The sequence below is a fragment of the Cuculus canorus genome, chromosome 3 (assembly GCF_017976375.1).
Source record: "Cuculus canorus isolate bCucCan1 chromosome 3, bCucCan1.pri, whole genome shotgun sequence".
NCBI lineage: Eukaryota > Metazoa > Chordata > Aves > Cuculiformes > Cuculidae > Cuculus > Cuculus canorus.
The window spans coordinates 18,198,390-18,225,824 of NC_071403.1; the positions used below are offsets into that span (position 1 = coordinate 18,198,390).

The window sequence follows — 27,435 nt, forward strand, 5'->3', positions numbered from 1 at the left end:
ATAATTCTATCTGAAACCAGATAGAAAATGAGACAAGTTCAAATTCTGCAAAGATTAATACTAAGTGGTTTTTTTTTTTTTTTTTAGTTTAACCACAAATAGTAAAACTACATAAGCAATACAGCTGTAATGTTTTCCTTTTCAAGATCCTTCAGTTTTCAGCTTTACACATCTTCACAAATGCACAAAATCTAAGGTAAATGAAGCAAATCTGCTTTGGCGCATTCCGAAACTACAGCCAGCTGACATCTTGAGTCATACTTCTCATGATTTGTCATAAGCCATGTGTTCACTTTTTCACGTTAGCAGAAAAGAGGTAGGCTTAATTCCTCACACAGTTTTTAAAGCAATTGTTATGAAAAGGGGGATCTATTTGTATTACTCTTGACTATACTTACTACAGATCTTAATATATACATTACACCCACACTATAGTTTCTCTTCATTTAAGTCCATTTACGTGAAAATCGCTATTTATGCCATGTTATGCAGTACTTTGGTGGTATTTCGACACAGCATGTCTGAATAATCATTGTTCACAATTAAGCGACATTTGTAACCAGCTCATTAACAAATGGATTCAACAATACTAAACGAGCTGTAGCCTCAAAAAAAAGTGACACTGGCCATCGAAACATTTCTCAGCTAAAGAAAGTTTATAAAACTACTTCATGAACCATACACAGTCACAGAGGAAAATGAGAGTCAAATCTAAGGCACACACAAGAAACTTAAAAATAAAATGAGAGCTTCATTTCACTGCAAAATCTGCTAGGGAAAAACCCTTATTCCATTATGGGGTTTATTTGGTCTTACATCTTTCCCTTTTTCTCCTTCTATAAAGGAGTAAATGGTGGAACTTAAATAATTTATTAAAACAGGCTATTAAATACGTTTTCTCCAGGTGAAGTACTTTCTTTAAACAATATTAATATGTAAAATATAAATATTTTAACAATATTAATAGAATATTTCAATTGCAAAGGACTTAGAACTATAATCTAGTCCAGCTGCCTGACCACTCCAGGGCTGGCCAAAGGTTCAAGCATGTTATTCTCCAAATGCCTCATAAACACTGACAGGCTTAGGGCATTCACCATCTCTCTAGAAACCTGTTCTAGTGCCAATTTGAACGTATTAATTACTATGAGCATTACAGTAGAAGTTACAAATGGAAAAAAGTGCGTAACAGAAATTCACTTTAGTCCTGATTCCTCCCACTTGAGAAAAAAAAATTTAAAAAAAACAACCAAACAAAAAAACCTCAACTGCTGAAAATAGAACCACAATGTGGTAGCAACATCAAGAAAGAACAAGGTTAAGAAAGTTTATTTAATAAATTAAACAACAAAGAGTGGCTCGAAAGCTAAAATTATTTGGATTGTTCTAAGGTGCAGTCTGTCAGGAGACAATTCTTTCACTGACAAAAAAAAAAAAAAAAAAAACCAAAATGCTATAACCAGCATGAAATGTACCTATGCCATCACTGCATTCTCCTCCTAAAACAAGGAACAAGAAACCCCCACAACTGACAAAAGTCTTTTTTTTAAATCTGATTCAAAAGTAAATAAAATTATTTTTTCAAAGGACACTTCACAAGCTTTGTCAGAAACAGGAAAGGTCATGACAGTTCCAAAGAATGATAGAAATTCATCTTGATATCAATCTGATTCCAAGGAGAGAAAGTAAAAGCAAAAGGGGAAAAATAGCACATGTATACAGCTCTAAATGAAAAGTGAAAACTGGACTCTACAAACAAAAATTTCATGCCAAAATTGTGATGTCAACCGGTATATAAACAGCAGATTTTTTTTCTCTGCTAGTCCCATCTAGTTGAAATTCTAGCTGGTTTCTTTCCCCCCTATTAGGCTTTCTGAAATATCCAGTTCTGCTCTTTCCTTCCAACAGAAATGCACAGGAGATATGCTTTTAGAAGTATAATATTGAACTCCTTTTGTTCAAACAGATTTTTCACATAAGACCAGTTCATAACGTCTCTTAAACATTACTGTAATAAAACTCTCTTAGCAAGTACCAATTTTCAGATCTTAAGCACAAATATTTTCTATTTAACAAGAAGAAGCATTATCCTCAACTTCACCCTTTACCTACTACCCCCAACTTCACTTATTCCAAACAAACAGCATGGGAATACACAAAATGCAGCAACACAGCTATTTGGACTAACATTCAAATCTTTATTACCTTTGAAATAGACATAAGTGCTTATATTTTCATTCTGCATGACTCTGCAGAATAACTCAACATGGGAATCACAATGAATGCATCAACAGAATCATGATGTGACCGAGACTCTCCAGTTAAATTTGTTATAATGCAGTTATTTGCTGCCAGTGTTTCAGACATCAAGTAAAATACGACCCAGTTCTGCTCTAAGCGCTCTGCATACAGAAATGTTCCCCAAAGTATTGCTAATTTTTATCCTCCCCCCACATGCTAACAGTTACTAAGCTTAACTACAAGTTTGACTGGAAATATCTTCCAGAAAAACACATTTCCACATAAGGACATTTAACAACAAAATCCAAGGTACCTATATTTCAAGGTGCTAGAGCTCAATATCACTAATACCAGCAGCTATCCCAGCTTTAACTATTCTGCTGTGTAACATATTACCCAAAACAAACTTCAAATTGAATTACAGTAATTGTTGTACTATATCAGACCACCAATCTAATTGAGTGCCCCACACCACCAGCCACTGCCTTATCATTTTAAAATTGGGAACTGCAATGAAGTACAATTACTTTTCTCTGAAGCAATTTTTTTTGTGAGAGGGCTGGGGGGCGGTATGACGGAGAAGAGGGAGGGGAGAATCGGTGAATAAACTACTTTTCCCAAAGCATTTTTATTTCTCATGTATTTTAGACATGTATGAATACTTAGCCACTACTTCCTACAGGAACGCTCATTATTTTAACAGGAGATTACTCTTTCTGTAATGAAACAAACCTACACAAAATCAGCCATCCCAAGAACATACTAGTTCTTAATCACTTAATGCTTTTAATAGGTGTGAGGCCAGAGCAGATAAAAAATTAAACCATAGTATAAACAGTCTTCTGCAAGCTTCCTACTTAGCACATGAGAAAGTATGAACAGTAGCAATATTTTCAGCCTTATAGAGCAAGATGTTCAACTAAACCTATTACTGTTAGATTACCTATACCTATTTGCCTATCTTAAACTCATAATGTTTTGAAGGTGTTTTCTTGGGTTTTTTGTTTGTTTTGTTTTTAATAAAAGGTACACATTAGAAAGTCAGTATTCCTCTTCAGCCTACCTGCCGTTAGTGTTTCTTACTCTCAGTTTGAAAGAACTAGCGCAAAACAGTTGACTTAGCCAGTCCTCTTGATTATCTGTGGAACAAACATGGGGTACTTCCCACAATGAGCATGACTTCCCCCTCATCAATATAAAATAGCTTGAACAAAGACGCTCTAACACCATCTACATTCCCAGCTATGGGAATAATCCATAGAATATAAATACTTGTCTTTTAGAACTAAAAAAAAATCATTTCAGCTGATGTGCATTCAACACAAGCACCGAAAATGAGACCAAAACCATTCCTAAGGTACACAATCATTTCACAGGTTTCTTACCTCCAGTGCTAAGTCTTTCAGACCACCTTCCAAAACACTGTATAGACTTACTCCCAAGTACGGTTAATAATAAAAACTAGATGATGACACAGCTCTCCAATTCAATCCAAGATTTATTTTTGCTCCCTATTTCTTTAAAGACCTTTACAACACAAGATTTCCTGAAGAAACAAACCACTTATTATCTAGTTACTTATTAAGAAACAGAATTATTAAACAGTAACCACAGTGCTGCCTGAAAGGCTTTTACTAAGTAAGGTATTAGGCTAACAATGAGACACAGCATCAATGTACTTGGTGTCCCAGTGCCACAGATACTCTTAATTTCACATACTTTTGCCTAAACAAAAAGAAAGAACAGTAGAATGGGCTGAAAACAGTTTCGTCATTTTCACTTTAAATCACATTTAATAATTGCAAGTAGGTGCAGGGGAAAAGGAAGAGACAAAAGTTAGCAAAACAGTAAACAGTTCCTGAGAACAGCAAGGTGTAGTGCCTACTAAGCCCATTGCACCCATCTTCCTACTGTGAATTCCCTGCCTTCACCTTCCTCAACCACCACGATGAATAATATTCTAATTCAACCAAGAAGATAACAGTTATGTGAATATTTTAGATAAGAAAAAGAAAGTTAACACAATGGTTCTGACCATATACACTACGATGCTTGTTCTCTAAAAGACCTAAAAAACCTACACACAACACACACAAACCAAAACTACAAACAAAACTCACCCAATTACTCTTTACCATAGCTCTGAATTATTATAGTAAATCTTTAAACAATTGGCTTCTTGCAGCTGAAGCCCACTTTGCCCCCAAATGGAGCAAGCCCACCATATTCCACAAGCCTTCCACATGCACTCCACTCGTGGTGGTGGTGGTAGGACTCCCATTTCTGCACACAAAAGGAGAGCTGGACCATATGAAAATTATTGTCGGACTGTTCATTCCTCAGACAGTTCAGTTCCCTTATCTGACTGACTGCACATTTGGACGAGCACTCGTGCCTACACAAAGGATGCAGCAGAAATGCAAAGCTTTCATCCACAGCATACAATTAGAGCACCTACACCCATGGTGAAAATGCAACATGAAAAAACAATTACCCTGGAGTCAAATGATGCACCATAGCTTGTTCATGTGGCAAGGCCCTAACAAATGTGTTTTAAAGCCTGACTACACAACACTGAAGCAGCATCTTTAACCACAATCTATAAACAACTTACAAGGCTGCCTTAAACAAGACAAAAATAGCTAGCTTACAATTAATAAGTTTTCACAGCTAACGCAAGAGAATACAAAACATTCTGAGCTCTGTTACTGAAGAGTCCCACCATCCTTGGTACACATGGGTTGGAAGCAGCCTACCAGGATCTCAACTCCTAGAAAGTCTTTGGTTATCACACAAACAGAAATCTTAATACTGACACTATATAAGCAAGATTGGCACTCCAAAATAAGGGACTACACACTTAAAGCAAGATTCAAGTGGCTTATACCACAAATGGTGACTGCAGGAAAGTATAGGATAGAAATTTTTGAATTAATGAAAAATCACTTAAGAATATAAAACATACTATAATGGCATTTCTGAACTCACATGTTTTTCCAGTAGCATTACAAGCTCGCACAGCATGGTGTTAGCTTATAAGAAAATGAAACATTTACTTTCACTGACCAAACAGAAAAATGAAAGTAATTTACTAGATTAAAATTGCATCGGATTTAACATTATTTGCACAAATTAAGTTACAGAAATAAAATAACTAAGGCTGTGAATTTCAGTCTAACAACAGGAATTCTTATTATAGTTAGCTTTCCAACTAAATGCTTCCAAAACAAGAGATGATAGTGTTCCTGGTTTGACCTTGAAAAATATACCCACCTAAATAGATCTACAACAAAAGGCACGATTTTGCAAACAACAAAACAGAAGCCTGAAATTAAATTGTATCCCCAGTTACACAAAGCCTTTACTCCCTCCTAGAGTACAAGTGAGACATCTAACCCTACATTTACTGGTACATTTATTTCTTCGCTTTTCTCCCTTCAGCCCCTTCAGCCCCTTCTACGAAGTTTAGTGAAAGCAGAAGGCATTTAAGTCTGAGAATTGATACCAAAACATGACAGAACATGCCTTCTTCAGAAAGAAGAGTCAGCATCGTGCTTAAAACTGTGTTGGGTTTTTTTTTAGGGAAAAAAAAAAAACAAACGGAAAAAAAAAGTTAGCTATTCATCAGCCTCTATCTGAAAAGCTAAAGATTCTTTGGTTTGAAATAAACAAGATTTTGTTTAATGGAACAAAGTGTCCCGAAAAACACTACTTTTGCATGAAATGTACCTGTCAGCCTGCAAATACACTTCCACTTAAGCTTTTCAGAGGCCTAAACTGTAATAAACTGTAATACAAAGTAACACAAAGTTCACACATCTTTGTCTACTGAAGCAAGAGCAGACAGACAGGCTAGAGAAAAGAATCAAGAACAAAGTAACTCATTTCTTTTCTGGCCCCTCCCAACATCTAGGTAGGGAAAAGGTGAAAAGAGGGTATATCAACATTTATTAGAAAGCCTAAAGAAACTTTTTTAGGAAGAGAAGACTAGAAATAAAGAGAAAGGATCTAGACAGCATCACATTACCAAATACATGCACCTAGGATTAAGTCCAAATTTTAAGGAAGTACTTTTTATATCATTACACATCTATTCTGACTAAATTAATATTTACCTGCATTACAGCAAACAGCTGCTGTTTCTTGTAAAGAAGGGTCAAAACAAACTTATTCCTCATCAAGCCCTTTTACTTCAACCTTTAAAATCTTTTTCCTCACTCTTTCTTCACATCTTTTTATACTCTGAATAATATTCTACAGAAGAAATCCAAATCCATTCTACACCAAGATTGCACTTCCAATTCTTTATAATTCATAGAACAGGAAGAGTCATGGTAAGTTTTACCAAGCAACTTCTGACCTCTGTGTGAAATTAATAATAGGGCCCTGCAGTCTTACAAATACATACAGATTTAGATGAATAAATAAATAAGAACAGCATAATATATCTTGCAAAAGTACAAGCACTTTGAAACTCTCAGCTGAATGTCTTTATGATCTTTGATTTACGGAAAACTGAAAGGTTTTCAAAGGTATAAATGTGTTTTCAACAAATCAATTGCTATCAACGCTTCCACACCACATGCATTAAAATGCCTTGGCCAGTCCACCTCTCGCCCTAGAGGAAACCAATGCAGCAAGCAAGCCTGTTCTAAGTACGATAAATACCTATCATTTGTACTGTAACATCTCCAAGTAATACATATATAAAAAAAATATAAAGTTTATATATCTAAAATATATACGCACATAAATATATATATATATATATATAAAATATATACATACAGTGTTGTATATACCAACAGTCTTTATTGCATGTGTTACAGATGGGAACTGTTCTGCCTCCTTTTGCATGAGCTCAGAAGTTATCCACATGTCTAAATCTCAAAAATACCGTTCAGAGTTCAGAATGACTATAACCAACCAAAACGCCTGAAGGGACCTCCTGCTTTGATGAACGGTACAAACGAGACACGGTTTTCCTTAAAAAAACTATTCAGAAACTCAGAGGCTAAATTATACAAGAGCGCACCTGTATGTGAACACAATGCCAGCAACAAGTTGCTAACAGACACATCCTAATTGCTGTTTGCCCAACTACTGAAATAAAAAAAAAATTTAAAAAATAGGAAAAAATACATCCATGCCCTTCTCTTCCCGCAAGGACTAAGCCTGCGCAGGGAAGACCTTATTTTTTAATCACCGATCTGCATCCGAGATGAAAAGCGCTCACTGAGAGGTTTCAAAAAAAAAGGCGAAACGCAGCAAATCGCGGACTTTAGGATGCGGGCAGCTCTCGCACGCAGGCACACCGCGAACCGGGACGAGCCGCCCCACCCCCAGCGCGGCGGGCGGCCCGGGATGCGCCCCTCCACCCCCCACCCCCGCCGCCATTGTGCGCGCGGGCGGCCGCGAGCGCCCCCCCCCGCCCCGCGCGGCCATGGCGCCCCCGCCCCGGGCGGCACCGAACACCGCTCCGGGGAGGGTGGTTCGCTTTGGGGGTCGTTCGGTTGTTTCCTCCCCCTTTTCCAAGTTGTTGGATTTGTATTGGGTTTGGGTTTTTTTCTTTTTTTTGCGGGAAATTCAATTTTTTCCTTGTGCTGCTTAAAAAGACAGACGGGGAAAAGAGGCGCGTCCCGCTTACCAGGTTCTCGTAGCTGCGGGGATGCTCCTTGCCCGTCCAGTCCGTGCGCTTGGGCAGCAGCTGAAACGGAGGGAAGGGAGAGCAGCCCGTGAGCGGCTCCGCGGCCCCAGAGCCCCCAGCCCCGCCGGGACCGGGCGGAGGAGCGGGGCAGCGGGGAGGGCAGGGGGCGCAAAGCCTCTTACCTCCTTCTCGGCCACTTCTCGGATCAGGACCTGCGGCGACAACAAAAGGGGAGGGGGGGAAACAAGGGAGAGGAGAGGAGAGGAGAGGAGAGGAGAGGAGAGGAGAGGAGAGGAGAGGAGAGGAGAGGAGAGGAGAGGAGAGGAGAGGAGAGGAGAGGAGAGGGACAGGGGGCAGAAGATTGGGAGGACAAGAAGGAGGTGAAGGGAGAGATGATGGGGACAAGAGCGAGGAAAAGGGGAAGAAGAGAAGATGGGGTGACGAGAGAAGGGGAGAAGATGGGGAGAAGGGGGAGTGGGAGACGAGAAAGGGAGAGGGGGAAACGAGAGAGGATCAGGGGAGATGGGCAGAGGAGAGGGAGGAAGAGAGGGTCAGGGGACATGGGGGAGGAGACAAGAAAGGGGAAGGGGAGAGGGGGAGACAGAAAGGAGGGAAAGGGGAGAGGGAGGGAGACGAGAGAGGGGGAAGGGGAGACGAGAGAGGGGGAAGGGGAGACGAGAGAGGGGGAAGGGGAGACGGCGAATAAGAGAGGAGGAGAGGTTAATAGAGGGGATGAGGGGAAGAAGGGGGGGAAGAAAAAGAGAGGGGAGGGGGGAAAATAAGAGGGAGGAGAAAGAGAGGGGAGCGGTTTTTGAGAAAAAAAAGGAGAAAAACAGGGAGAAGGAGGACGCGGCTGCGAGCGTCGCCGTCCTCCCGCCGGGCCCGGTGGCGCCATCCATCCATCCCTCTATCCCTCCATCCCTCTATCCATCCATCCATCCCGCCACCTCCCCTCCCTCCCGCCCTACCTGAGCCGCTTGCTGGCAGGGTCCGTCCTCCAAGAAGCGGGCGATGAGGAAGTAGAGCTCTGCGCGGGGAGAGAGCAGGGAGAGGGCGGTGAGCGCCCGGCCGTGCCCCGCGGGATCCCCTTTCCCCGCGGCTCCCCCGGCCCCGCACTCACCCGCCCGCAGCTCCGCCGTGTGCCTGCTGCCGCCGCCGGGCCCGGACATGGCGAGGGACACCCGGGGAGGGAGGGAGGGAAGGAGGAATCCGGGCCGGGGCCCAGCGAAACGCGCCCGCCCGCCCGGTAGCTGTCACTGTTCGTTCAGTACGAAGGGTCTCGGCTCCACCATTCAACCCGCGGGCAGCAGCAGCAGCGGCGGCGGCGGGAGGAGGAGGAGGAGGAAACAACAACTCGCAGCGACGCCGCCGCCGCCAGCGACCGCGATCCCTCCGCGCGGAGAAAGAGTCCCCTCCTCCTCGCCCCCTCCCCAGCCCCGCAGCCCCTCCCCCGCGCCCCCTCCGAGGCGGGGGAGCTGCCAAAGCGGCACAGCGAGCGGGTTTCCTGCCCTCCCTCCCTTTTCTCCCGCCCTCCTTCCTTTATTTTTTTTTTTTTTTCCTGCCCTGCCTCCTTTTTTCTACTTCCCCCCCCCGTGTCTCCCTCCCACGGTGCCTCCCGCCCCGCCGCCGGGAGAAAAGGGGGCGAAGGCGCTCTCTAGGTGTTTACTACGCTTCGGGCGGGCAGAAAGAGAAGATGTCGGAGCGGTGGGCGGGTTGGGAAGCGCCTGAAAAGGGCGCTTTTTCCTCCTCGGTGCGGGCCGGAGCGCGGAGGGATCCGGCGGGGGGGGCGGAGCGGCAGCGGCGGCGCTGGAAGTTGCCGAGTTTCGGTGTCGCAGCGATGGGAAAAGGGGGCGCAGCCCGAAATACCCCCCGGGAGAGGCCGGGCCGGGGGAGCCCGTCCCCGCCATCCCTCCCCTCGGCTCCTCCGGCCCCGCCCGGGGTCACGCGTCGCTGTGTCGCAGCCTTGCAACATTGTGGCCCCGGGGGCTCGGGCTTGGGAGCGTGGGAGAAGGGGGGGGGGTTGGGGGGGGGAGAAAAATACAAACAAACCAACCCAACAAACCCCAAACAACCCAAAACGCGCTTTTTTTGGCCTCGTTTTCGTCTGAGTCCCCGCGGCGGCGGCGCTCGGTTTGAGAATTTCCCTTTATAAACAAAACCCGAAGAGCCGATAACGATTGTATTGGTTGTTCTTTGATTTTATTGGTTGTTTTCTGATTCTATTCCATTTTACTCGTCGTTCTTTGATTTTATTCGCCCTTCTTTGATTTTATTCACCGTTCTCTGCTTTTATTCAGCGTCCTCCGCTTCTATCCATTGTCCTGCCCGCCGAGCGCAGGGGCCGACGGCTCTCCCGGAGCGATGGAGGAGGAGGAGGCGCCCGAGCGAGGGACGGCGATGCCTTTGCACAACCTATTGCTGACCTGGAGGTAATTCAGGAGCGGATCAATAACGTGCCGAAGGTTCCTGAAAGGCTGCGGCATCGCACGGAACCCGACGAGCGATTAAATCTTCTCGAAGGCTTCGCTCCCTTTCACGCCGCCGACCGAGCGCCCCGAGCCGCGCCGCGGCTGCCGCTTCGGCTGCTTTACAGCCAGAAAAGGGGGAGGGGAAAAAAAAAAACAACCAAAAAACAAAGCAAAGGCTCACCGATAATTGCCTTTAAAAAAGAAAATCCGCATCCGATTCGGAAGGGGTTTAAAGTCGCGTAGTTATTTGTCTTTATTCGCAGCGCGCCCGCGGCGAGCCGAGGCCTGTGGAGAACCACCGAGTTTGGGGACAATGACAGAGGAATCAGCACAGATCGGTGTTAACGGGGAACCTGGCGTTTATTTTTTAGTGTTTGTTTTGGTTATAAAGTAGCGTAACTTGTGAGGCAAAGCCAGAAGTACGGCTGAAATGATGCAGAACCTAGACAAAGAATATCTCGTGCATAAAGACCCCGCCGCTCTCGCCGAGGGAACTTCTAATAAAATCCGATTTAAACCATATTTCTGCACAGCTGAGGGGAGGCTGAGCTGAGCATTTTTCTATCTAGGTTCCCGAGGCCCCTGAGCTCGGTTGATGAGCTCGAGCTTTGTGCTTGGCGTGGTGAGAAAGCTTGCTGCAGCCAGCCTTTCTGCTTTAGTGCACAAATGGAACCGTGAAAGCATTGAGAAAAGGGGCTAAAATGTCACCCCTATGTCCATAAAAGTCATGGGATAAAATGGGATAAAAACTACATTGATGTAGCAGATGACTGGTTGCCGTGCATTTTGCCATGCGATTATCAAGCGTCCTAAAAATCATTAAAATCATAATCTAGCATGTGGTCTGTAGTCATCAGCGTAAATGTATTTTCCAGTAGAGTTTTTTTCCTCAAGTAGTTAAATTGTGCATGCTAGGTTTGATCACTTTATCTGTACCTACACTCATTTTATATGTTTAAAAATGTACGGGTGTCTCCCTTTTCCCAGTTTTTATAACAATAACCGCTCTGTGTTCCATCTTAATTTTAAATCCACGCTTCAAATAATTGAAATGGCAATGAAGTCATACAATCTAATAAAGATTTTAAAAATAAAGCGACTCAAGTCTTTTCTTAACACTGTAGAATATGTATTGTAATATCTCTCATAGGTGGTTCTCACAACAAAGAGCTATGTGAATAATGAGATTAACATTTTAGTTTCCCTTGGTGTTTACATAAAAGAACGTATACTTATGTATGACATCACTAAAACCATAAACGGAGGAAAAAAGAATTTTTAACAGTTAGAAGAGTCTGAAAGTAGAGGAAAACTGTCCTGAAATATTGAACTTCCTTGTTCTTTTGGCAACTCTTAACTTTTCCTGATGCAGTTTAAAATACAGCCCACAGAATAAAAATGTTCTTGGTGCTTTGACAGTAAAGTAAGGATTGTGTCTTTTATTTAGTTTTTTGTAGCGCACCAAGCAAAATGGAACCCCAGTCCCTGACTTAAGCCTGAGCCCAGCAGTACTACGAGTAATGTTTAATGAACAGCTTTTACAAACATCCGTTCTACTTCTTTTTACAGATGAAACCTGATGGGGGATTTCGGCTTATTTGTGGGTTAACATGGAAGTCACACGGGCCACAAAAGAATATGACGAATTATTATTGTTTGGTTATGCATGTTAGGATGAATTTTAAGAATTCCTGTGGCAGTAATAAATACTCCATTATTTTTTTTCAGAGATGTTTTAAAAGTTTTTTTTTCCCTTGTTGCAGTTAAATTCAGGATGTTTTTATTACAGACACATGTGAGAAACACATCCTTATCTCTGAATTTTTACTGTCTTGGTTATTTTGCTTTCAAATAATTCCTTTTCTTTCATGTGATCTTGTCACCTTACATGATCCTTCAGTAAAAATACATCAGTTCTGCATTGTCAGTGAGATTTAATATTTTTAGGGCATATTTCCACTCTGAAAGACCTGCATTTTTAAAAAAAAAAGTAGTAATAATGGAAATATTTTCCTTTTTTTTAGCTATAATAATTGTTAACAGTTAAAAAGAAAATCTAACATTATTTTAATCTAGGAATTGAATTGTTTTAATATCTCTTAGCTTTACATATTCGTTTTGCAAATACTGTGTCCTGTTACTTTATTTTGTGATATTCAAATATGAATATTCACTCATGCTCACTAAAATAATTTTACAAAAAAAGGAACAATAAAGTTTATTAGATTTTCCTGTTAATAAAGTTGATATTTAAAACTTGCAACCAGTTATGGACCAATCCCAAGTGTTTGTTTGTTTGTTTTATTTTCACTACCGTGGCCTTATTTTTTTCTCTTCCTTTTTTTCTCACTTCCCCAGAAAGTGCTCTAAACACTGTTAAGTATACAAATACAGATATTTTAGAATTCTCTTGAATTACTGGTTACTTTTAACAGATAAGTATGTAGTAACTTCAGTTTCTTCTTGATTTTTCCGCATCTTGATAGCTTTTAGGGTTTTTTACTGATATTTTTTTCCTTCCACAATTGTTTATATCTGTGATCAGTATGGCTTAATAGCTCAAAACCAGAAAGTGTCTTACTTGAAACTTGATGGTAGCAATACTTGATATGAAAATCCTTTTTGTTTCTTGTGAAATTTGCTCTTTTCTTTACAGAATAAGGCAAGTATTTAGGGTTTGTAAATTGTCAAGCTGAACAACACAGCTAAATGTTTGAAAGCGCAGTACTGGAGCAGGGAGGTTGATTCAGAGCAACATAAAGCATTGACTAAGTTTTCCACAGGTTTGTTGGTCGGCAGGGGGTGGTGGGGTGGGGTTTTTTTTTACCTTAAATGAGAATTATCATTGCCAGTTGCTTGTCCTTTTGTGACTGTTGGTTCTCACTCTTGAAACCAACCATCAATCTTACAAGGGCAAGAAGTGAGCCATGCTACTTAGGAGTGCAGCCAACTTTTTTTTTTTATTATTATCGTATATATTAAACATCTGCAGAAAGAATCAAGTGTGCCAAAATACAGTACTACTAAGAGTAAATTCCTTCTACAGTTTTAAGCAATAACTTAAAATTTAACTAAGTAGCTTCACACCAAAATTGTTTTAAGTGCTCACTTGTTCTTGCTTCATGTCAAGAATATATCCCTCCTGCACCCAGGACCAGTAGCCCACCTGAACTTTCAACTATGAAGTTCTCTACAGAGTGCTTATCTGCTGTGTATTCTGCCCATATCAGGTATTAAACAGTGAGCTATATGCTTCGGTTCTTTACCTTGACTTCCATTTTTTTAGTGCACTTGTTACCATAGAATGTGGACGTTTTCCCACTGCAACCAAAACACACCATTTCACCTTTTGCTTGCTCCTTCCTGTCAGTAAAAAGTAGAGTAGCATCAGATACCGCATTGCCCAAACCACCATCAGCAAATAAACATTTTATAAAAGCACGCAAACAGATAAACCTCTTGATAAACATATTTCTAGGTTGTCTCTTCATGGGCAGCTAGAAGAGTAAAGCAAAATCAAGTCGCTCAAGAAGACATCATTCATTTTTGTGTGAAAATAAATAATAAACCACGAATCTACAAGCAAGCTTCTGAAAGTAGATCTCTGTGTCATTTACGTTTTGAGGACTAGAAGAGTCTGGTTGAAACTCATTCAATGACCCTAAAAACCTCTTTAGTCTGTTGTTACCCAAATAAATATGAATTGCACCAGCCACTACATTCTTTCAGTTTCACTATTATATCTTTGAATACAAAAACGTCCATTATAAAAGCAAACTAAGAATTTCACCCATGTAATTCCATTGAATAAAGGAATTCTACTGTTTTATGGCGGCGTTTTGTTCACTTTTTTTTTTTTTGTTTTAAAGCAATTTTATTCGTGTTCCTGTATTTTGTAGAAGACCCTCGATTAAAGTTACTGATCAGTTTGACAGTACAACTTTCTGTGCTGAATACGTTCTCTCATTATCCAGAGGATTTTGAGAAAATGATTGAACTGCTCTACTTAATTGTTGGCTATTGGACAGTTCTTCTCAGACAGTCTTGGACATCTGCCATGTTCAGTTTCACCCCTATTTGATGTCTCCAAAGTTTTCTGAGAATTCTAAGGATTATGCAGTTTTTTTAAGTAGAGCTTTAAAATAATTAATATACAGGGTGTACTCTAGAGGAGAGCTACTCCATAATTAAAACAGGAGCAGGAAAAAAAAGAATGTTTACTGTTTGCCTTGCATATTGACAATTATTTTCTAACGTTATTACTTCTAGAAAACTTCTGAAAACGTTTGCTGTTACTATACTTTCCAGTAAGGTATTCCAATATGCTAAGGCAATTTTTGTTGCACAGAGGATTCTCTAAACAAGGTGATCCACTGATTGGTTTCACCCTAGAGTTCTAAGAAGACGTGTTTTAAGACTTAAATGACAAATTTTTATTTATATTGTTAAATTCTAAAGTTTATTAAGACATGACTTAATAGGGTCCTCCAGTGACTATTTGTCTTTACATTTCTCTGCATGAAAATCTAGATTTCTGTTTAACCAAACTTGAGGGCCATTTGTGATTAGGGGTTTGGATTTGACTTTTTCAGTGGCAGCAGAAGCCTGTTAGAAGTGCAACTTTTAAAACTAAAGATGAGGCGTTACTGTCTGACTTCAGAATAGGGCTGGTTATCAGTAGCGTTGATATAAACTTGGAATTTCCCCAAAGTTAATACAGTGAACTATTAAAGTCTTACATCCTTGTAATAATCAGAGAGGTTCTGTCATATTGTTGACAGAGATACAGTCCGATATAGTTGTTAATGTATAATTACAGGAAAGACCGAAAGAAAATATTTCACTGTTTACAGATACTCATTGTACAATTTAGAAAAAAATAGAGCAGGCCATCAGAAATATCACAGAGATTTACCCAGAGAAAAGAAGAACAGAACAATGTAGGTAAAATTTCATGATGTTACATTTAAAATAATCTACCGGAAGAAATAATATGAGTCAGTCATGCCCATTATGGGCTCCTAATGCAATATAAGAAAAAAAGTACTATTCAACAGCTGGTAGTAAATCTTCTAAAAGACCATTCTGTTTATTACATACCTAACATTGAGAATATTGTAATTTCTTTTCTAGAACTCTAGAAGCAGTGAAAACAAAACAATGACACATCTTCTGTTGGAATAATGCGTTGAGTCTTTCAGCTTATCGCTAAAGAACTAGAGTTCAAAGATATATAAGGAAAGCAGTTAAGAAACAGAAAAAAAATTGTACAAATAGAATTAAAGAGCAAGGAAATTGAATAAAATATTTGGAGGAGGTAATATTTAAGTATGGCATACAAATTTTCTCTGCTTCACAGAAAATAAAGCAGGATCTTCTGTAAACTCTAGGACATAGTTCAAGAACCAAAATAGTTGCAAGATTTCAAATTAAAAATGATGGTTTTCTGCCACCACAAAATATAGCCATCCTGGCTTTACTTTTGCCTCAGAAATCACTAAAGCAAGGGTTTTAGCAGTCTTTAGAAGAACTGACACTTCTATAGGTAAGAACATCCAGTGACAGTGCACAGATATAATTAGAAGAATCGTTAGTCTGATCCAACACAGCCTTCCTGTGTTGCTAGCTTTAAGACAAACCTTAGTTTTTCCTGAGCATCTCCTCCTAGCATTGTTTGATTTCATTTAGAGCTGCAAAGTATTTTTATTTCTATGTAGTTGAAATGCTTTCCCCAAAATAGTAATGATGTAGCGCGAGTAGTACCAATATTTGCACTTACAGTAAAGATTTCAGTGCTGTTAGCATTGAACCATTTGGCTGACAGTGCCTACTTTGTGTAGCATATGTGATTTGTCAATCATCCATGAAATACACATCACTGAGATTCTGATCTCCATTTCTCATTCAGTCTATTGCAAAAATACTGGGCTGCTGATTCAGAATTCTCAATACTTTGTATTCCTCTACAGCATCTACTCAGTGCCTTGAAACGATTATTTTTCATTTCTGCAGTTTGCCCAGATAAACTGTTCAAAAGTTTCGGGGTGCCAAGTAGGCACAGCGTACCAATTGCCATATAAATTGTGTAAGGCAACCACTGATTTTAAATCACTGAATCAAATCTCTTGATTTTACAGCTTTGAAAGTACCAGAGACAGCAAGCACAATTAGACCACAAATGACCCTTGCCTACGCATGATGCTGGTTAAGATGTTTGTTTGCTTCCTTGTTTCTAACCTAATGCTAACATAAGATGGAGATTGGCATGTGTTTTCCCAGGTGAAGACCTGCCACAAGATTAAAAGACAGTGCTTGCTCTGCCTCAACTAATCTGTGGTTTTCCCTTGCATAGAGAAGCCGGTTACTCAATGGAGGCTAAGAAGAATCCTCTTTCAAGGACGTCTACTCAGCAGCTCGCTCTTTCTTTTCAGAAGTACAAAATACTGTTTTTCCTGTGGAGGAATTTGAACTGGTTGGATGCCCTTCTGCACCCGAGTGAGTAAAAATGACAAAGTTGTTGGACAAAAGGCACAATCACTGCTTTAGTTCAGACCTAGTTTGGTCAGCGTGCTCTGGAAACGATCCCTGAACGGGATGCACAAGCGAAACAAGCAGAAGATCTGTGGATCCTGAGCTAGTCAGAACAGGCAGCTCTGGGCACACTCAGAAGTCTTACAGACATCCCAGAAGCTTTTGCTGTTGGAAAATGAAGTACCGACAGTTTGAATGGGGATATCTAAAGATTATTTTATAGTGAGACTGTTCTACACATTCTCACCCATCTTTGGATCAGCTCACCACTGACGGGTAATGCTTCTTGCAGCGAGCTCTGGAGCACTAGCACACTGCTAGTTTCTGCATGTGTGTGTTTTATTAAAGCTCAGGCGAAGATCAAACAAAAAAAGAATTGAACTTGATCTTTCAGTGTCAAGTCTGATTACTACTAATTGCCTCTTGGCAGGCCTTTATAAGTAAAGCACTGAATAACACTAAAACTCAATCAACTAATGTAAAGAAACACAATGTCTTACAGACCAGACTGGGTATTTAGAGAAACACACAGGCATTTATTTTTAACATAGTTCTATTTTTGGAGTTGGTTATTCTAATAAAGCCACGTGTATTTAGTCCATGTATAATATAATTATATATATATTATATATAATAAAGTTTGGAAGTGCTTTACAAGAGAAATGCTTGTGTAGGACCTTTCCACCTAAATACAACTAAAGTTCAAATCACTTAGTTAAAGCGTAGGTAATGCCAAACACACATGTCAGCATTTGAGGAGTTGGGACCCTCCAAAATCCTTATCTAAAAATACAAAGGTTCTTTTCGTTTGCACGCAAGGTATTTGAGTACTGTGTTCAGTTCTGGACCCCTCACCACAAGAAGGATGTGGAGGCTCTGGAGCGTGTCCAGAGAAGAGCAACAAAGCTGGTGAGGGGGCTGGAGAACAAGTCTTACGAGGAGCAGCTGAGGGAACTGGGGTTGTTTAGCCTGGAGAAGAGGAGGCTGAGGGGAGACCTTATTGCTCTCTACAACTACCTAAAAGGAGGTTGTGGAGAGGAGGGAGCTGGCCTCTTCTCCCAAGTGACAGAGCACAGGACAAGGGGAAATGGCCTGAAGCTCCGCCAGGGGAGGGTCAGGCTGGACATCAGAAAAAAATTCTTCACGGAAAGAGTCATTGGGCACTGGCAGAGGCTGCCCAGGGAGGTGGTCGAGTCACCTTCACTGGAGGTGTTTAAGGAACGGATTGATGAAGTGCTTAGGGACATGGTTTAAGGGAGTGTTAGGAATGGTTGGACTCGATGATCTGGTGTGTCCTTTCCAACCTGGTGATTCTATGATTCTATGATTTTTGTTCTTAAGAAACACCTAGGCCATGGTTTAAGTTTTTTCAATTAGACATATATTCACATTTCACTTTCTTCTAGATCTGAGCAGCACAGTAAAATTCCCACAAACTGAGAAATAAAAATAGAAAACAATTTCTCCCATTTAGTCTCATACAATTTATAAAAATCATGATGCTTTGAGAAAAACAAGGGGTGCGGGGAGTGATCCATTGACCTGCAAGAGTAATTACCTACAGGAAAGCTATTTAGTCAGTATACTCTTTTCAATGTTACTTAAAGGATCACAGGGATTCTGGTGATCACAATTTCATCAGAATTTAATCTTTATGTCTCAAGGCTTAAATTTCGAGACATATTTAAGTTTCAGGGAATTCTAGAACATTTGTTTTGTAAAAACAGAAAAGAGAGTTGCCTAATAAATTACGAAAAAATATTTCCTGCAGATCCTGCTAGTTCTCAGGCTTTTCAGGTTCTGGTTTTGATGTTTTTAAGGGATGAACAAGGAGTGCAGAGAGAATGTGAGGAAGCAGCAGATGAAGCGGTAGAAGTCAGGGGTAAGACACTTGTTCCATAGCAAACTCCCAAACAAGAGGGAAAGCCATCTAAAAACTTCTAAAAACTGGGAAAAATAAAATAATTGGATAGTCCCTTAGGAAAAAAAGTTACATCAGCTTTCCATCCTTCAGGTAAATTCCCAAGTTAAAGAAGAATTGATTAATGCTAGAATTCAGAGTAAGTTACATAAAATCACAGAGGTTCCCACTCAAGTTCCAGTATCAATGTTTCTGGTTGCTGAGAGCTAAACGTTACAATAAGTTCTCAAACCCCAGCAGGACATTCCCTTTCCTCAGATCCTGCATAGCAGTTGCTGACAGTTTTAGCAACGCAGGCAGCTGATTTCTAACACGCATTCCCCAGCCCCAGTGCTGTTTAAATTATTAATTAAAACTTATTTTCAAAGTAGTCAGTGTTCTTAAAAAAAAAAAAAAATTCAGGAAGAGGTATTTACCTTCCTAATCCCATTTAAAACCAAAACACTACACACTTCTTAAATTCTAGCAACATAGCAGTACCTCAGCTCTATTCCCACCCCCCAAGCCCTTTCCTTTTGAAGTCCTTTAAAAGTCCTAACAAAACCAGTTCAAATTATAAGTCCTAAATCTCCTTTCTGTGGGTCTTCAGACTAAATAATTAACATCTAAGTAAAAATAACCCCCCCTCAACTTAAATTGACTTTTTGATTTATGGTCCACCACTCTGGATGCAGCTAAGATATCATCAGATACAGTGTAAATCTGAAATGTGTTGTTCACGTCTGCTCCCAACCCTGATAATCAATTTGAAATTTTTTAGCAGCCAGCATCCTTGGATTCTTCTCCTCCCTCCAGGAGTGTGGTGTGTACGCTTCTCTGTTCATTGACTGTCAGGTGTTCCTAACAGTGTAGGTCTCTCCATAGGCATATTTACAGACAGTAACATTTTGATTTCCAGCATGCAGACAGTAAGGAGTACTTGTTGCTGTATTGCTCATTTCTGAATGTTATAGAATCACAGATTAGTTTGGGTTGGAAGGGACCTTAAACATCATCCAGTTCCACCCCTCTGCCATGGGCAGGGACACCTCCCACCAGCCCAGGCTGTCCAAGGTCCCATCCAACCTGGCCTTGAACACTTCCAGGGATGGGGCAGCCACACCTTCCCTGGACAACCTGTGCCAGTGCCTCAGCGCTCTCATAGTGAAGAAATTCCTCTTTATGTCTAGTCTAAATCTGCCCCTCTCCCGTTTATATCCATTGCCCCTTGTCCTATCACCACAACCCTTTGTAAACAGTCCCTCCCCAGCTTTCTTGTAGCCCTTTCACGTAATGGAAGGTCACTATAAGATCTTCTCTGAGCCTTCTCTTCTCCAGGAACAAACCCCAACTCTCTCAGCCTGTCCTCACAGCAGAGGTGCTCCAGCCCTCCGATCATCTTTGTAGCCCTCCTCTGGACCCATTCCAACAGTTCCATATCCTTCTTACATTGAGGATTCCAGAACTGGACACAGTATTTCAGATGAGGTCTCACAAGAGAGGAATAGAGGGACAGAATCCCCTCCCTGGCCCTGCTGGCCACGCTGCTTTTGATGCGGCCCAGGACACGGTTGGCCTCCTGGGCTGCAAGCGCACATTGCCCGCTCATGTCAAGCTTCTCATCGACCATCACCCCCAAGTCCCTCTCTGCAGGGCTGCTCTCTATCATACCTTCCCCCATCGTGTACTGAAACTGGGGATTGCCCCAACCCAGGCGTAGGACCTTACACTTGGCCTTGTTGAACCTCATCATGTTCACACAGCCCCACTTCTCCAGCCTGTCCAGGTCCCTCTGGATGACAACTCAAAGAGCAGCAGTGCCCACTCCATTCCCAAGGCCTCATGCCGATGCCACACCCCTATTATTAAACTCTTGTAACCACCAAACCAGGATGGCTGCACCAGCATCGCCAGCTGAGGCTGAGCTACCCCTGACCCACACCGGGGGCTGCTCAGGAGGATGCTGCTCAGCCTGCACCAAGCGCACGCGCTCTGCCGACAACAATTAGGCAGCGTACGCAGCAGGCTTCAAGTCTCCAGCTCTGCACCCTGGGCACCTTTGTAAGCATAGGCAGAGCCTTTGCAACAAACAAAACCACAGACTGCCATCGTACTTCATTCATAAAAAAATCAGACGTCTTCTTAGTGAGGCATAGTATATAAAATCTAGAATATATCCAACACAGGTGTCCTCTGCAAGGAAGCTCTAGAGGCTGAGCTAAACCCTAGCTAGTTTTTAACAAAATCCTAATACACCTCAGTCCATTTCGCTCAGCATCCGAATTATTTGATTCTTCATTCTGTCCAGCAAATAACAGGAAAACTCTGAAATGTTTAAAATAATCAAAAAAGCTATTCAGGGCCACACTAGAGCTCACGAAAGGAAGAGTCAATGTAGGAAACAAACCTGGAAAACAGAGAGTAAAAAGCTGCAGAGAAACTGAGACAAAAAACATTAAATGGAGGTAAACAGAAATTAAGCTGTCAGGGAGAGGTACAGTAGATCTCAGACATTTACAGTGTTCTGAACTGGTACCACCTCTACTTAGAGGTAGTCAGGAGCTGTTTGCAGGTACCTTGCAATGAATCTATTTAACAGCGCTTGAGGGATATTGCAAAGGAGGTGCTACGGTGATCAAAGACTTTGTCAGACCTTAGTAGGAACCGGAGGGCTAGTGCATCAAAAGCACTTTAAAGAGTCCTTAAATGGGACTAGGGCATAAAACTTCTTGCTATCTTGCTCTTATCTGGCAAAAATAGGACTATTGAAGGGAAGAGGGAACACCCAGTTTTGAGAAAAAGTAATATATAACAGAGCCCTTCATTCATGGTCCAACAATAACATAAATGGTATCAATCTGCTAAACATGACAGATGCATTGTTGTAAAGAGATATATGATACCAAATGCATTGTTTCATTGCTTCATGAAATAATGGGGACGGTCAGTATCTTCCATGCCTGTTGATATAAAACAAGGCTATTGTTGTAAGTGATAAATTGAATCAGTCATTGAATGTTGTAAGAATGCAGTATTTGTGCTGCAGGCTGATTTCGACAAATTACTTCATGTGGTTCAGGATCTATAGACCTAACGCACCACCCCACCATGAAAGACTGAACCTAAGGCTAATACTGAAGCATTCAGCAGATGAGAAGCATTATTGTAATTTTCACAAAAGATCCAGCATTTCAAAAATAAGTTAAGACACCCCTGTGATCGTGCAAGTATGAATCTTTGACAGAGCCAAAGAAAAGCATCCTGACATCAGTAACTTAAAACTTGTGTGGCAGCGATCCCCCTGGCAGTTTCATCACCAAGGGTGACATCTGCTTGGAAATACAATTCATTTTTTACTGGGCTTTGGGATTCCTTTGCAACTATATTCAACTGCTGCTGTAATTGGCGCTTGTAATTCAACACTTAAAATTGGTTTCATACACTTCCCATCGTCCTAATGGCATCTCTACTACCAGAGAGCTAAGAGCCTCTTGTACTTAATTCCTACTAACATTATCCACATCCACGATCTCAAAATTATTGCCAGCTTTTGTTTAACAGAACCAGCCACCAAAGAAGTCAAAATCAAATTCTATCTTTATGTCCTCTTATGTACCTCTTGGAAGCGTGCCCTCTCTCTGCTACTCGCTATTGGAACGATCTGCAGCAGTCACATCCTTCCCTTAGATGAACACACACATTGTGAATTCAAGGCCCACACCTCACCGCTGGCAGCAGAAGCAAAGCAGCCCTCGTCTTTATAGTGACCACACACCAGAAGCTTCAAAGCAGCAGCAGAGATGCTAAGCTCACAAGGTGTTCCCCTGGCTCTCAACCTTCATTTCCAATCTTCCATCTCGCCTCAAAGGCTGGTAACTATTGCCATTGGTGGGGAGAGTAGATTCTCAGCAGCATCTTGATGCCAGGCAGATGCTTATCGTATATGATCAGCACCATGCATAAACAGGGCATGGAGATTTTTATCTTCTGACAACCTGAAACGTGGACTTCCATTCACATGCTGGGGGATGATGCTCTCCTGCTGACATTGGAAGGGGGCCTGAGCTCACTGAACCCTCCCACCATAAATGTGCTTTGCTGGATACTCACAAAAATTACTTTCAACTTTAATATAATACATTTATAAAAATGTGTAATATCTTGAGGTAAACTTTAATAAAGAGGTTGTGGACCCTGTTGCTCAGAATTACCTTTTAGTTGAAACTTTCACATACCTTGTTCCCTCCCCAGCTAAAGAGGGCTGAGCTTCCTGGAAGATTCTGGTAGTTGATCAACACAACTAGTAGTTATCTTACAGGTGGAAACTTGGTACTGATACACAAATGATACTTAAGTGCAAAAATGCCCTGAAGGAAATAGCAAAAAAATTTGAGTTACAAGGATTTACCAGAAGTGTATTGCAGAGGGAACAAGAAAAACAAAGCACACTCTGTACCTGGATTGTCGATAAAAGACCCAAGGGAAAAAAACATTAATCTACTGACACTCAAGGCTTGCTTACACATGCAAGGAATTCTGCCATTTCTCTCGCACCTATTCCTAGAAAAATCAGTTTCACTTGTATTGTGTGAAATCATAGAATGAATAATAGAATGGTTTGGGTTGGAAGGGAACTTAAAGATCACCCACTTCCAAGCTCCCCACCATGGGCAGGGACACCTTCCACTACATCAGGTTGCTCAAAGCCTCATTCAACTTAATCCTGAGAACCTCCAAAGTGTTCTCTTCCTCCACACCCACCCACCCTGACTACAAGCGCAGACTTTTCCTTCTCGCTGTTACTGCCTCCCCAGCCCTCCAGCTTGTGTTCCACAGAACAAGATGGCTTTGCAGACACTGCAAATCTCCTCTCCCAAATCCCGCCAAAAGGGAACTTTCTTACAGCCTCATCCTGGGACAACCCACAGCTGCCACGGGAGCAGCACTCCTCGCTCTCGGGGAAAAAAACCCACACTGCCCTTTTTAAAACGGCTGTGAACAGAATCACTGAACTTCTCCAGACCAGCTCCTCCTTTCTCATCCTCGGTTATTCTAGATGCACCTGACACATTTACATCAGTTTAATGTCTAATGGCTATGAATCCCTTGGTGATATTTTAAAAGCTCACATCATCTTCCACCTTCTTCCCTCACAGACTATTACCATAAATTAGGAGAGTTTGGTTTGAAGAAATTAGATCTTAAAATATTTTATGCTGATTCTTCAAAAGAAAGCTTCCAGCTTAAGTTCCAGGATAAGGCAAAAGCACTCATTCTACAACTTTTATTTTGTGAGGAAGTACAGCAACATATTCATTTCAGAAATGGACCGAATGCTTTGGCAAGATCACCACTTCCAGCCTCTGTGTTGTCACCTTAAATTATATTGTTTTGCATTAAACTGTTCATTATTAGAAGATTCATATCAGACAACCTAGTGCCAAAATAGTCCAATACATATTTGTTTTACAGGCTCCAAGTTGGAATTTTTTTCTGAATAAGAATCAAAACAGTCATAAAACACTTCCTACAAGTTATCATACTGTAACTTAGGTGCAGCAGCAAAATTAAGCACAATGGCCTTAATGCACTCAAGGTTATTTTTTGAGCATGAATTTAGATTACTAGATCTATCCTTATCTTAACAGGCATGCAAATGCACTTTTCCATACACATTTGGAAAAAAAGGTGGCTAATTAGTATCAATAGGCAAATTTGAAGTGTACTGTTAGCCAAGTCATTTTTCCCAGCACTCATTCAGAGCCGCTTCGAAGGTGCTTAGGGAAGAGAGTACATTGCTGTACCGGCCAAACACTTTTTAGTCTCCGCTTGTTGCTGATACTATGGTTCATCACAAAGGCAGTAATGTATCAAAACAGCTTACTTCTCATCTTGTCCATTGTTATTTCATTCTGATAAATTCTGATAAATGCAGAACTGAACATTATAGAAGGCAATCTGTAGCAATCTGGCCATAGTCAGCCAAATAACAGTGTTGCAATAAGTTTAGAGTTTCTGAATAAAGAAAAAAAGTATTCAGGTATGTTTATTACAGGGAATAGCAGTATAAAACTCTTGCCTTTGCAAAAAAATAATGGCACTGAACATTCTAGTGCTTCTGATGGTTATGTATAGAGCAACTTAACTGGCAGAAAAGTATCCAAGCTTTCCTACAAATAAAATAATAATAAACAATAAGGTAGGAGGACAACAGACTTCTTGCCACTGACCTTGTCTATAGACAGTCTCCTGTATCTTTTTGTGCTTTGATTCAAATGTAGACTGGTTTATTTAATACAAATTAACATAGTGAGCTAAACTGTTAATCGATACCAGGCAGCTGCCCAGCAGCACTCCAGACACAATGATACAAGTTAAAATACAGGTCCAGTAAGGTAGCCAAGTCAAAAGCAATTTATTCAGGAGAGACAAAGTCCTTCACATTTCAGGTTATTTGTCCTTTCTCATTTGATGACACCTTACCTTTACATAATACGGATTGGCCACTTGTTTCTCAGCTATGTAATCTCTTGGCAAATAAATTTGGTATAATTCAGTAGAAATATAATTTCCTTACAATTTTTTTCCGTATAACTTCAGTTGAAACGAAACCTACATTATGGCTTTTGGGGCTTGGTATCAGGATATATACCTTAGGATTGTAGAACAGGTTCAATTTTAAACCATGTTCTCCCTGGAATATGTAAGGGATCTTATTTTCTAAGACTACATTTAAAAAAAACACACAGAACTGAGCACATGAAAAATGAGAAACAAAAACTTTTCCCATTCCATATTTATTCTAATAAGGGATCTTATTTTCTTGCTGTTCCTTCTCCCTCTTCCTTTCTTTTTTGCAGCTATGAACAGATGAAATAACTCAACCTTTCAAGAGCTGAGCAAAATATATCAAAATACATTACTTTTCACTGCTGTTTAGCATAAGGATTAATTTTCCTTAGCACTCCCCTTAACTGCTCGCATCTCATCTGCAGTTCTTCATTGAGAAAAAGCTGCCTTTGCCATGTGAAGAGACAAAATACAAAGTGTAACCTCATGCTGACATATGCAACTAGCTCAAGGTCGGCCAAGGATAAGGAAGCAGCGGAAAGTAACAACTGAAATTATATAAAGCTAAAGGAAGGTGGACCTTTAACTGCTCCGGGTGGCTTTTTTTGATCATTCATCAAGTCTTGTTTCTGGGGTACCTGCCTTATTTAAAACATCCACCCTTCCAATTTACTTTTATTTTAACGTACCTCAAACTACCAATCTGTTACATCTCACAAAGGACAAATGCCACTTTCGGGGATCCCTCCAAACCTCGTGTTCAAATGTGAAGCAGTCGGTCATAAATACCAACAATGCAAATTTCTTCATGGCTGAGATGCAGCACCTGGCATTTTCAAGTGCCACTTTGAAACTAAAATACTCACGTACTTCCTGAAGGTGCTCTGCACATCACCAGCTGCCCAGAAAGCCTCTTGACACATATGTTCGAACGTGCAACTATTCTAATTTTAAAAGAAGTGTTCTAGAACTTGATACAGCGCTTTGAAAATTTTTCTGAAAACTTGACACAGAGGATAAAGGAAAGCAACACATTTACAAAGCACTTTTGAAAAATGAGAAACGTTATGTGAATCATCAGGATAGTGTGTTTCATTGAACTTCACTGGAGTGGATTTTCTGTCATTCAAATGCTTCTAACAGAACTATGACTGAATCTCCTAATCTGGTCAAAATGACACAAAAATCTTGTGCCAAAATTATTAGGTTAGGATATTGTGTGATTAGTTTAAGGACCCAACTTCTGCCTACCTTTTATGCACTTAGCAAAAGGAGCTCTGTGAAAACAAGCCCGTCCAGAGATGTGCCAGTGTCTTGTGATGCTCATGCCTAAGTTACATCAGTGTTAAAAGGGTCATTTCAAGAACTCCAACTGTCTAGATAGGATTAGGCAACTAATCTCTCAGTTATCCACACAAAATGATGAGTATACAAAACCCCTCCTCACAGGAACGATAAACGCACAAATTGACAAATGCTTAGAAACAGCACTTTGATGATCCTGTGAAAAAGTTCAGACAGTTAAACTTCCTATGAATGAACAGCCTTCTAAATGAACAGCCTTTCAACAGCATCCATCAGAAAGCAAACCAGAAGCACTGTGCAGGACTACCAAGTATCTATCGCTGAGTAACAATACAGACTTTCCTTCTCATTCAGCTACAAGTTTCGTTACAGCCCTCTGCTTTCCATCAGCAAAAGCCGAGAATTAGTTTACATTTTCTTCCAAAACCAAGTTCATGATGTAGAGAACAGCCTCCTATTTTCTTGTAGTAAGCCTATCACAAGAACAGCAGTGGCATTTATCTCAATGCAGGTTTTAGCTATTATTCTAGTTAGTGTATCTTCAATTTTTAAGTATAGAGAGGCTTTGCTTCTTTTCCATTTTAATTAGAGAAGGAAAATGGAGATTTCTTCCCAAAGAATAAATAGAACGCTAGCTCAGGCAACAGTCATTTATTTATTGACTTAAACAAGCAATAGGTATCCTCAGACATAATGGCCACCACTTGAGCAATACAAATCAATGCTACCGAAGAACACGGAACAGCTTTTCTCTCACCCCTCCCATCCCAGAA

General features: G+C 40.8%; 1 protein-coding gene across 3 annotated transcripts in view; it reads right to left on the reverse strand.

Annotated features, from left to right (window-relative positions):
- Positions 1 to 9,197, reverse strand: part of PHIP (pleckstrin homology domain interacting protein) — a 113,715-nt gene extending 104,518 nt beyond the window's left edge. For 2 of the 3 annotated variants that reach the window (XM_054063684.1, XM_054063683.1), the window contains exons 1-4: positions 9,009 to 9,197; positions 8,857 to 8,915; positions 8,071 to 8,100; positions 7,889 to 7,948 (exon numbers count right to left, since the gene is read on the reverse strand). In XM_054063684.1, the coding sequence (XP_053919659.1) occupies positions 7,889 to 7,948; positions 8,071 to 8,100; positions 8,857 to 8,915; positions 9,009 to 9,057 (198 nt within the window). In that variant the 5' untranslated portion in view covers positions 9,058 to 9,197. Of the gene's footprint in view, positions 1 to 7,888; positions 7,949 to 8,070; positions 8,101 to 8,856; positions 8,917 to 9,008 lie in introns of those variants that run through there. The other variant, XM_054063685.1, reaches the window with a different exon arrangement.
- Positions 9,198 to 27,435: the final 18,238 nt, after the last annotated feature.